The 12,559-nt window shown below is 44.8% G+C and overlaps 1 protein-coding gene across 2 annotated transcripts in view; it reads right to left on the bottom strand.

Annotated features, from left to right (window-relative positions):
* LOC106585835 (SWI/SNF-related matrix-associated actin-dependent regulator of chromatin subfamily A containing DEAD/H box 1A) overlaps positions 1-12,129 on the bottom strand; it is a 28,567-nt gene extending 16,438 nt beyond the window's left edge. The window contains exons 1-10 of one of the 2 annotated variants that reach the window (XM_014172506.3): positions 11,630-12,129; positions 11,061-11,187; positions 10,686-10,833; positions 10,503-10,569; positions 10,211-10,302; positions 9,534-9,641; positions 7,392-7,470; positions 6,738-7,237; positions 2,287-2,483; positions 1,637-1,727 (exon numbers count right to left, since the gene is read on the bottom strand). In XM_014172506.3, coding sequence (XP_014027981.3) covers positions 1,637-1,727; positions 2,287-2,483; positions 6,738-7,237; positions 7,392-7,470; positions 9,534-9,641; positions 10,211-10,302; positions 10,503-10,569; positions 10,686-10,833; positions 11,061-11,187; positions 11,630-11,741 — 1,521 coding nt within the window. In that variant the 5' untranslated portion in view covers positions 11,742-12,129. The remainder of the gene's footprint in view (positions 1-1,636; positions 1,728-2,286; positions 2,484-6,737; positions 7,238-7,391; positions 7,471-9,533; positions 9,642-10,210; positions 10,303-10,502; positions 10,570-10,685; positions 10,834-11,060; positions 11,188-11,629) is intronic. The other variant, XM_014172507.3, reaches the window with a different exon arrangement.
* Between the last annotated feature and the right edge of the window lie 430 nt (positions 12,130-12,559).

The following is a 12,559-nucleotide window of genomic DNA, read 5'->3' as shown; positions in this document are numbered from 1 at the left end:
CAACCTAACAGTATTTCAACCAAACAAGACACCACTGGCAACCTAACAGTATTTCAACCAAACAAGACACCACTGGCAACCTAACAGTATTTCAACCAAACAAGACACAGCCTTTCCTTTAGAATGTTAAAATAACAGATCTCTCCCACCCATTCCTTTAGTTCTCTCTGTATTCACCTGCCGTTGCTCCACCCACACTCACTTATCTAGAGCCTTTGTAAAAACTGTTGGTCGCTAAATCCGTCTAGAAGGACCACGTAAAAACGATTGGCTGGTATGCCCTCATCCGTCTGAGCGGTCAGCTGTGAATGCCCTCACCCGCTGTATACTTATAACTGATTGGTTTGGTTCTGCCCACTATAGTGCTGTCCAGTGACAACATCACTGTACTCTTGACAGTCACCATTACACACACACACATTTCCATTTGAGGATGTTTATATGATTCTGGTAATCCAAATGACTTGGAATCTTATTGTGGTTGTAGAAGACAAAGATAAACACATGTAAACAGTATTAGTTAAGTGTTATAACTATGCAATATGTACATTAAGGGGCAAATGTCATTACAAGTATAACCTGTCTATAATGGGTTATAAACACAGCATCAATATAGACATATACATTCACCTCTTGGAGAGAGAGAGAAACTAATTACTTGGATTGAAAAAGGGTCAAGATTTATGGCACCATCTCGCTCCAGCCTTGTGAGACTTTTTCCAGGTTGAGAACTTTGAGATCAGCTGTGCCCTGGTGCCACAGAGTCGGAAATGACTCTGGGCATGAGCAATCTCCAAGAACTGTCTGGGATGACGCTAGAAGCTCGCTCATGGCAGTACAATAAAACCCCTTAATAAAAGACCACTACAGAAAACACTGGAAGCGTGAGCAGACAAAACACTTTATTAATATGACAATTAAACCACTTCCGCAAAAGTACTTGTGCAACCGATGCAATAACACTTCTAGCAGTAGGGAATAATACTACATATGATAGACAATCCATCAAGTAGTATTAGCAACTCTAACATTAATGAATAGTAACAGCCATACAGTAGAACACACATGGCTGAAACGTATCAAAGTAACATGAAGTAATTAGTGGTAATTATCTATTATTACCCAGCATGTGAAAACCCAGATAAAACTCTTGCAACTTCTATTTTGATGCACGCACAACATTCAGACATTCCTGTTAATGTTGACAGTAAAAACATGCGTCTTCTCCCTTCGGATGATCATAAGGCTCTGACCGGAGCTGAGCGGGTGCAGTGTCCGGGTGCGCATTTTCAAGCGCTCTGATTGGTTAGGAATGGCAGTGCTATGATGAGAGAGGGATAATGAAGGTAGGCTGAGCAGCCAAACTGACGGGACTGTGAGTGGAAGGTAAGTCGACAGGAAAGGAGCAGGACGGCCTTTACAGCCGTTGTGGCCATTTTATACTTGCCATTGTTTCGGTTGGTAACAGTTCTACAATACAGGGAGGGGTAATCCACATAATTAAAGAACACCATAGTATGTGGCAAAGTCTCAAATGGCACCCTATTCCCTATGGGCCCTGGCCAATAGTACACTAGAGAGAGAAAAGGGTGGCATTTGGGAAACAGCATGCATCTGTATTGGGTAGTCAGCTCACCATCTCATCAGCCAGGATTCCACTCAGCTTGTGTTGGTGCAGCAGGAGAAGCCACTTCAGCCCAATCAACTGGTAGGGTTTCAATTTTAACCTGCATGGCAACCAATCACGATGTAAGACATTTAGAGACAAACCAATCACAATACAATATATTTAGAGGCAAAAAACGAGACATCCAGTATCTGACAGACGTGTAGCATAACATTTATCTAATGATGCGATACATATTTGTTTAATGGGGTCAAAAAGGTTTATTCCTTTATTATTTCTAGACAATAAGTCATAGCAGATGTGGGGATAACTGTTTTCAGAATACATCCATTATACCATGGTAAATGGATGAATGAATTACCATGGCATTCACTTAGCATTTGGGATTTTTATGTTTGTTACCAGTGAGGATTTGTTCTCTTAATAAAGGGTCTATTGGGCGGTCCTTCAATACCTTTTATTTCCCCAGTCGGAATATAAAATAACTACATCAGATTAGATGTAATCTATGGTCAGTAGGCAAACGTTGAACGTTTCAGATAGAAATGCCATTACTCCTTGTCAGAGAGGCATATTTGTTCTAATATAACATATTTCTATCCGAACGGTTCCAAAAACGTTGCGTCCTGCCGAACGGCGCCTCCGGACATTTCACTTACTTTCTGTTGAGGATGGAGGGCTGGGTCACGGAGCCCATGCCCTTGTCGATGACCTGGTTGACTCCCTTCGCCATCTTGCCCGAGATGTTCTGGCACTTGGACATGAGACCCTGGACCACGGCTCTCTCCCTCAGCACCGCCCTGCAGCCCAGCAGCAGCTCCACAGACAGGCCTTTCTCCTTGTGAAACAGCTCCTTCTGAGAAACGGACACCCATTAAGTAGTGTGTCACCAACCGGTCATAATGCCTCATCTTTTTCATCTGACATGATATCAGTTACGCAATTGTATGGTTGCACAACGAAGCCCAAGCCGTGAATTAAAGATGAGGCTATGTCCTGGTCGTTGAGGACTACCATACAGTGGGCCAGCTGAATTCACACCACATTCAGATAACATCTTTCAGCTGCTGGTTCATGTGGTGGTGGAGGAGCCGGTTCAGGTTTAAAGTGCCTTGTGGCTCTTCAATTTACACCTGCATATCCAATGATCCTGCTTAGAGCTGTGTGGGAGTGACAACCCTTCATGTCCAATGACCCTTCCTGTTTAGAAGCGGAAGCCGAAACAGTAAGTAACCGTGATTTGCTCAGTTGAGAAATGGTCACCAGAATCAGAAGGTATGCTTCTGGACTGCTTTGCTAGCGCCGATTGGAATGTTTTGAGGCTCCGCCGATAACGTCGACGAGCAAACCACCACCACCTTCATTAGAAAAGGCATCGGCGGCGTTGTGCCCATGGTGAGGGTTCGCATATTCCCCAATCAAAAGCCCTGGATTAACAGAGGTTGGCGCTAAACTAAACAGGGCTACCGCACGCAGGGCTACCGCACGCAGGGCTACCGCACGCAGGGCTACCGCACGCAGGGCTACCGCACGCAGGGCTACCGCACGCAGGGCTACCGCACGCAGGGCTACCGCACGCAGGGCTACCGCAGACAACCCTGAGGCTACGGCTGAGGACAGGAACAAGTACAAGAAGAACCTTTATGACCTCTGCAGACTCATCAAACGAGCAATAAGACAATATAGGAATAAGGTGGAATCATACTACATAGGCTCCGACGCCCACCGCATGTGGCAGGGGCTACAGTCTGTTAAAGATTACAAAGGAAGACCCAGCCGTGATCTGCCCAACGATGCTGCTCTACCAGACAAACTCAATGCATTTTATGCACACTTTGAACACAACATCAAGCCGGGTGTGAGGGCTGTCACTGACCCAGAGGATTGGGTGAGCTCACTCTCTGAGGCTGACGTGAGAAAGGTCTTTAATCAGGTCAACACCCGCAAGGCCGCGGGCCCCGACGGTATCCCATGCACATTCTCAGAGCATGCGCAGAAAAGCTCGCTGTTATATTCACTGCAATTTTCAACCTCTCCTTGTCCCAGTCTGTATTCCCCACGTTTTAAACTGACCACCATCATTTCTGTTCCCAAGAACTCTAAGGCTTCATGACTCAATGACTACTGCCCTGTAGCACTCATTTCTGTAATCATGAAGTGCTTTGAGAGGCTGGTTATGGCACACATTAACTCCATCATCCCAGACACCCTAGACCCATTCCAATTTGCATACCGCCACAACAGATCACACAATCTCAATTGCTCTCCACTGCCCTCACCCACCTAGATAAGAGGAACACCTGAGAATGCTGTTCATTCAGTACAGCTCAGCGTTCAACACCATTATCCCCTCCAAGCTCGTCACCAAGCTTAGGACTCTGGATCTACAGCTGTACCATTCAGAGCATATTGACTGGCTGCATCACTGCTTGGTACGGCAATAGCACCGCCCTTGATCACATGGCACTACAAAGGGTTGTGCAGACAGCCCAGTACATTACTGTGGCCTGAGCTCCCTGCCATCCAGGACCTCTAGATCAGGTGTCAAAGACCCCAACCACCCAAGACATAGACCATTTTCTCTGCTGCCACACAGCAAGAGGTGCCAGTGCATCAAGTCTGACACCAACAGGCTCTTGAACAGCTTTTATCCTCAAGCAATACGACTGTTAAACAGCTAACAAAATGGCTGCACAGACCGAATTCACCTTGTATGTTCACTGACCTTTTATTTTAACATTTGCACCATCTCTACACACACACACACAGGGCCCTACACACTCCATCTGATCACTCACACTTACATTTATACTGACTCCACTCACATACAAGCTAATGCTACTCTGTTTATCTACATACTGCCTAGTCTGTCACGCCCACGCCAGATACCATCACAGATGTCAGGGCCTTTATTTATAGAGCATCTCACGGTTTGAAGTACCGATAGGTTCCCCTTCTGTCCATGTAATGATATTCATTAGGTCCTAAAAGGCCATTTTATTACAATGTAACCAGAACCGTACACAATGCCCATCCACTGATAATTACCAACTTTCAGTTTCATTTAAGGACCAGGATGTTGACAGCTGTGCCATACAGATTTTCTATGTACCGATTCCATTGCAAAGGGTGTATGACTTGATATATAAAAACGACACAAGATTCAAGACTTCGTTGCTTTTAAACTAAAAACTAAAATTGTACAGAATTCTTGCCACAAACAAAATGTTGAATATTTGGGGCATAAAAATCATTGTAGCTCTGCAGATTTAGTTGTGAGGATACAGAATCATGACCATTTGTTCTGATATTGCCCTCAGGTAGCCTGTTTCTGGTCTCAGGATGAGGAATGGCTGAAAAAGCATAACATGAATCCAAAGTTAACTCTAGAAATAGAACTGTTGCGATATCTGGAGAGACCTGGTTAGTCAATTAAATAATACTCATACTCTTAGTAGAAGTATTTCTTCAACTCGCAAACGGTGGATTCTATTCGATTAGATATATTCAAATTGTATGTTAAACATCATAGCATAGTAGAAAGATATATGGCACGTAGAAATCTGAAGAGGGTGGCCAGCAGAGATAGGTGGGATGGGCCGAGGGAAGCTGAGGGTTGGGATGTGGAACTGGAGACAAGTGGGAGTGGAGATGCTGGGCGGGGGATAGAATGACGGTCAAAGATTTAAAAAAAGAAAGTCAAAATAAACCCCCCCCAAAAAGTAAATTTGAATGACACCGAGGGACAACATTGTTACAGCGAATGCCTGTTTGCCTGAGGCTGACTCCGCACAGCTACACACACACATAAATAGTTCCACACATGCACTCCAACAGGTCCCTGGTCCGGGTCCTGGTTAGACTTAGTGGGAGATGTGTCGACGTGCCCTTGGGCGGGCTGCTTGACCCTGGTTGCTCCTGTGGGTCTCTCTGGATGGGAGTGTCTGCTAGATGACTAACGGAATGTAAATGTTGAGCGGCTTCACTGCAGGTAGATTGTATGTTAATAGTAAATAAAAATGAATAACCAACTTCTTGTGGCAGGCATTATAGAAAATGAATACAGGACTCAAACAATGTAAAGCACAATCCCACCCACGCGCTAGTGAGCAGCCAGCTAATCTTTAGATTTCAAGTCTAGACAATTTGGGCTCCCGAGTGGCGCATCTGTCTAAGGCACTGAATTTCAGTGCAAGAGGTGTCATTACAGTCTCTGGTTCGAATCCAGGCTGTATCACATCAAGCCGTGATTGGGAGTCCCATAGGGTGGCGCACAATTGGCCCAGCGTCATCCAGGTTTGGCCGGGGTAGGCCATCATTGTAAATAAGACTTTGTTCTGAACTGACATGCCTAGTTAACTTATTCTGACAACTTTTTATTTATCTTTTGACTTTGTTGCGAGTGGCAGGGGCTTGGGCTCTGTGTGCGAGAGGGAAGGTCCACAGTGCACACAGCACAGAAGGAGAAGAGATAAGCCAGAAGGCTCATAAAAAATAAATTCTTGTGATAGAGATTTGGAACACCCCCCCCCCACATCGAAAATACAAACGAGATCTTTAGCTTACAGCAGTGTTTCCCTGCTGTCGCTCACTTTGTGACTAACAGGCTCATGTCCTATGAATACATCGCTAGAAGATGCATATCATTCATTCTAGGGGGAGAGGGCTCAGCTGACTGGGTTTCTGACTAGAAAATTGTAAAAAAGAAGCCTTTTTAATTTAAGTGGAAAAAGTACCCAGCTGAAAGTGTGTGTAAAAGGCTATATAGCTGATGCTAGTGGAAAACACTGCTAGCCTATATTTCTCTGCTGCCAGCATGAGTGACATTGGCAGCAGCCAATGAGCTGGGGTTTCCATCATTCCACAACTAGTCACATGGTTTGTCATAGTAGGCCATTGGCTCAGAGAGACGGTAGAAACCTAACATGGCTAAGGAGGCCAGGCACGAGTCGTAGACTGAGTAGAACACACCTCCACCTAAAACCATAATCAGTGTACAAGGCAAAAAGAACAAGAGACACAAATGGAAGAAAATGCCCCTGAGTACAGTTGGAGGGAGCATTGAGGCTCAGTGACACAAGAGCATGCAGATAGGTGGGTAATCTCTTACCAGGTTGTGCCAAAAAGCAAAAGGCCGTAGCGCCACGATCTTCTTGGCCTTCTTCACCGAACAGCCGGCGATGAGGGACAGCTCATCCAGCGAGGCCTCCTGGAAGAAGAGCAGGATCTGTCCTTGGAGAGTGGATGTGCCCTCGTCTTCCGCCCCAGAGTCCAGCTCCTCATCCTCGCCCTCAAACTCGCTGCTGGCCGACTCCTCGTCCTCGCCCTCCGAGCTGCTGGCCCTCTCGTCAGAGGTGTGAGCCTTCCTCTTCCTCTCCACTGCCTCCTTTTTAGCCAAGCTGGTCCCGTTGGACATATTCAGGCTCAGCGAATTTGAACAGGAGGAGGTAGGTTTAGATTCAGGTGCAAATTTCTTGAACATCCATTTCAGATCAGAAGCTTTGCTTGGCTTGGCTTCCTCCATGCCGTCCTTGGACTCTCTGCTCGGCTTGGCGTTGCTCTTGGCTTTGGGTTCCTTTTGCTTGACTTCTTGGGAGCTGGAGTATTCCTCTTCAGAAGAAATCAGTAAAAAGGGCACGTTGATAAATATAATGAGTACAGTAGTAACAAACACACTAGATGGTAAGAATAGGTGAAACAGTCACATGACTGTAGCAACACTATCAGTGATGTTTCAACTGGATGAGGACAGTGCCATGATCACCTGGGTCAGAGAACATGCGAAGGACCTCCAAGGCGTCGGCCACGTTCCACTCATGTTCCTGGAGCACATCCCTGAGTTCCTGTAGGATGTGACAGAGGGGTAGAAGAGGTCACTTGTCACACTCCAGTCACCTCTTAAAAAAGAAAATCACCCGATTTACTTACCGTAAATTCCGGACTTTAAGCCGCAACTTTTTTCCCAGCTTTGAACCTCGTGGCTTCAACAATGATGCGGCTAATATATGGATTTTTCCCGCTTTCAAATTTTTTTTATACAAAAAAAACATTCTGTGATGTGCTCAGTTTTTTGGCGGCATGAAGCTTTCATTAGACCAATGAAATTGCCGAACGGGTTAAGGTCAAACAACTTTTTTGTTTACTGTTTAGATTAAATCGAGCGCTCTCAAACTTCCCATCATTCTGATTACGGTAGTAATTTTGTCACCCTCATCATGGCAAAGACGCGGAGAAATGCATATGATGCAGCTTTCAAGTTGAAGGCGATTGATCTGGCTGTTGGAAAAGGAAATAGAGCTGCTGCACGGGAGCTTGGTCTTAATGAGTCGATGATAAGACGTTGGAAACAGCAGCGTGAGGAATTGACTCAGTGCAAAAAGACAACTAAAGCTTACTGCTAATTTTGTATTTTTTGTTACAAGCCGTGTTTCGTTAAAGCCTATTTATTTTTGTTACAAGCCGTGTTTCGTTAAAGCCTGTGTAAAGTTCATTTGTTTCAATGTACCAGTAGGCACCTGCGGCTTATAGACATGTGCGGCATATTTATGTTCAAAATAAAAAAAATGTTTTTAATTCAGTGGGTGCGGCTTATATTCCGGTGCGCTTAATAGTCCGGAAATTACGGTAAATGGAAAATTGACTCTTTCCTCTTTTGTTCTTTATTTCTTCTCTATTGTTTCCGCAAGCGAGGGAGGAGGATGATGACAGAGGCCACTGTCAGACCAACTCTTTAAAAATGGCCTATTCCTGGAAGTTTGCAGTGAGTCTAAGAAAGATTCTCTCACCACCTGGTGTGTTATGATCATGACTCGAGGTGTGCGTGGTTGCTGTGGCAACGGCTGACCATAGAATTACATCACAGGAGATTGGTGGCACCTTAATTGGAGAGGACGAGCTAATGGAAATGGCTGGAGCAGAATAAGTGGAATGGTATCAAATACATCAGACACATTGGGGCGTTTCTCTATATGAATACTACCGTGATCAACACTCACGCTCCAAGTACATTCTCAGAAGACCTTCTCGAGTACGTTCTTGTGAGGAGAACACATTAAACATCACATTTGAGAAGCACTGGCCTCCCCCTACTGTAATACCTCACTCTGCACCTCCCCATTCACTGACCCGTCTTCCAGCCAGGACAATGGCAATAGAGACCAAACAAGATATACACAAAGCAAACGTTTTACTTCAAAACTATCAGCTAGCTATATGTGAATCTTAATAATGTACCTAACCAGATAGGATAACAGGCAAAAAATGATCTAAAACCAATGTTATCCAAGGTAGATGTCAATTCTTCATGGATAGCTAGATAATTATTTGTGGCCATCTGGCTAGCTAACAGTACTAGCTAGCCAGTTAGCTCTATTAACTTACTACGGGCTTGCTACGTACTTTGTAGGCAGGTAACCATGCCAAAATTAACACATCAAGATAAAATATTGTAGTCAGGCAACATATGAGCTGTGAATAGGCAACATTTCATTCCGAAGTTGGAGTGAATTTTCTCTCGATTCAGCTCAAACAATGGCCGCCATTCATTGAGAAAATTGTTTAATAAAATTACATGGTTGAGTCATTTCTTTGCATACTTTCCGTTGAAGTTTGCATTGATGCATGCTTCAAAATATGTACAAACTGAGTACACAATCAAGTAGTGCCCGCCCTGCCCCGTTTCGCATACTTTGATTTAGCCGACCCTCCAATTTGAGTGCTCGGAGCATGGTAGTATGCATTTTGAGAAACACCCATGGTTTCCATGTGTTTGATGCCACTCCAGTCTCTCCATTCAGGCCATTATTATGAGCCGTCCTCCCCTCAGCAGCCTCCTGTGATACATCTAGAACTGATACGTACAGAAGGTGATTTGTAGGATTTCTGTGTGGCTAACACTCTCACTCACTTCCTTATCCTGGTCAGGGAACTTCCTCTGCAGTTTCCTAACCATGGCCTCCTGTCTTTCCCAGCTGGGCTCTGCGCCCTCCTCTTCAGAGTCTTCAGAGTCTTCAGCCTGGTGAATCAGACAGCGTGTATTCATTAGTATACACTGTAGCAAAACATTTTGCACAAAAAAAAGTGAATAGTGAATACACCCACAGTGAAGGTTAGGCCCCCCCCACCGGCCTCACCAGAGACGGTCTACCCACCTCGCCAGAGACCTTCCACCCCCCCGCCTCGCCAGAGACCTTTCCACCCCCCCCCCCCCCCCCCGCCTCGCCAGAGACCTTCCACCCCCCCCCGCCTCGCCAGAGACCTTCCACCCCCCCCCCCCCGCCTCGCCAGAGACCTTCCACCCCCCCCCGCCAAAGACCTTCTACTCCCCGCCTCGCCTCAGACCTACCCCCCCCCCGCCTCAACAGAGACGGTCTACCCACCATCTTACCAGAGACGTTCTATCCCACCCCGTCTTACCAGAGACGGTCTAACCCTCCGCCTCACCAGAGACGGTCTAACCCTCCGCCTCACCAGAGACGGTCTAACCCTCCGCCTCACCAGAGACGGTCTAACCCTCCGCCTCACCAGAGACGGTCTACCCCACCCCCGTCTTACCAGAGACGGTCTACCCCACCCCCGTCTTACCAGAGACGGTCTCCTCCTCTTGCTGGGCTGCTGGACCACATCTTTGTCTCGACAACTGCTGGATCCGTCCGGTTTCCTCTTCCGCATTGAGTCTGGACAACCAATTGAGACAATGTGTGAGGAGAAACATGCCTATATTTTTCATGTTTTAGCAATGAGGTCCAGGCTATGTCATGAGCGTAAGAAGAGATGTCAAACATAGAAAACACTGGTCAAGCTGGCCATGTTTGGTGGTATAGTAGGGGACAGGCCGCAACCTGCTGTCTATGGTAGTAGTAAATGAAACAGATACCTTTGTCACCAAACATCATCAGGCATGAGGCTACGGCACCATCTAAAGTGCTTGTGCTTTCAATCACCTGAAAACAAAGCAAAATTCAATATATAAGCGATGTGAATCCAGACAATGAGCAGCAGCCGTCTTTAAGAGACTATACAATAGTTTGTGACAGAAAAGTGGTTAACATGAAAATACCTCCAGCAACTCCTTCCTGTTTCTTTTAGGGAAGATTTCCTGCAGTTTGTCCAGTCTCTCTTCCAGCTCCTTATCAACTTGGTCTTCCTTATCATATGGCTCAGTCATCTCTCTTACCTGTACCTTCACTTGTTTCTTTACTGGTTCCCTGAAAGAGAAAGAACTACAAGATTAGACTGGCATGTTAAGCAACACTTCATGGAATTAGTTATAACGTTACCTTGACGCAAGTCATGGGGGGAATTTTATTTTACCTTTATTTAACCAGGTAGGCAAGTTGAAAACAAGTTCTCATTTACAATTGCGACCTGGCCAAGATAAAGCAAGAAAAATAGGCTAGGCCTAGATATCTCATTTCAATGCGGCTGTACTTACTTCACCACTTTCGTTAATTTATCCCTCCTCGAATCACTTGCCAAATCGTCAGAATCACTGATGACATCTTCAAACACTACTCCTCGCCCAGGTTTTCCAAGGTTGGCTATAGGCGTTGTTCCTCGTGCTGTATGGGCCATAGAAATATGGGCAAAGACAGTTTAGCAATCAGATGTAATTAAAGCGAGGGCACATACTATAGTTATGCGATTGTTTCTAGCTACCAGTTCGCCACCCAAAACACAATTTGGTTGACCAACCAACTAGCTTTCTATTTAGCTAGCTAACGTTAGTGTTAGCTGTCGCCCAGAGAAAGTGACTGATAAAGCTAGCTAACGTTAGCAAGCGACTATGGTATAGCTAAATGTCAACAGTACAGTGTCAGCAAATATTATGATTAGGGTTAGCTAGTTAAGCCAAATATGTAAAGTGTAGGTCCTGCTCTTGCCGGTGAACGACAGTTACATATATCAGGTTATAAGCCATTAAGCGATGTGGCAGCTAGCGGTCTAGCTAGCTACATAATGGCTGACTACTGTTAGCTTAGCTAGTTAGCAAGCAAATCATACCTGGTTTATTCTCCTTTTCTGACTCTGGACTTACGGAACCGCTGTATTCGTCCTGGTTTGACGTTGCTTTATTCTTGTCAAAACGAAACCGGTCCAAATTAAATAAACTCATTTTCAAAAGACAAGTATTAAAACGTTACACAGCTAGCTAGCAAGCAATAGAGGTGAGCTCTTTGTCTCCGTACAAAAGATTCCTTATTCTGGCTATGGAAAACTGGCTACGATTAACCAATGAATTGGTGCCAATAACGCTATAGTCGCTAACAAGCTAGCCACGAAACGTTCCACCTTTGAAAGCGGGACTCTCAACAGTTTCAAGCTGTCAGTACTCAAACTATCCAACGACAAACTCATCAATCATACAAACCAACATATGTTCATTATTTTAGATATATGGCTAGCTAAACGTTAACACTAACTATAAAAAATCTTATACAATGAGAAAAACCTATTTATTTTCCCGCGAACTCATTCTGCCTCGAAAGACTATAACGACGGTTTCGATTGGATAAGATTTCTCAACCGCAAGAGCAATGGACCAATAGCAAAACCGCACACTAAAGCAGAGACCGACCGGCTTTCCACATCCGGCACCAATATGTAACCATATACATTTTGTAACGTAAACTAACATGCAGCTTGTTACATTTTAACGAATACGTTTGTGTAGCCAGTAACTTTGTATATATTTGATGTATTCCAGCACAACAGAAATTAATTGCAGATAGTCAAACGTTTTTCATGATTATGGTATTCTGCCATGGTTATTTCAATATTTGCTCATTTCAGTAATGTTTCAATCTGATCCATATTGCTCATTACATAATAAGAAATTCATTATATTATTGTAACAGGATAAAATGATCAAATAAGATTATCGATTAAATAAACAATGATCTTTGCAGACCAGCCGGTAAGGTTTGAAGCTGT

This window comes from Salmo salar, chromosome 24 (assembly GCF_965601325.2).
Source record: "Salmo salar chromosome 24, fSalSal1, whole genome shotgun sequence".
Classification (NCBI taxonomy): Eukaryota; Metazoa; Chordata; class Actinopteri; order Salmoniformes; family Salmonidae; genus Salmo; species Salmo salar.
Note: the sequence above shows the minus strand (reverse complement) of the source record. Positions and strands in the feature narration are given on the sequence as shown.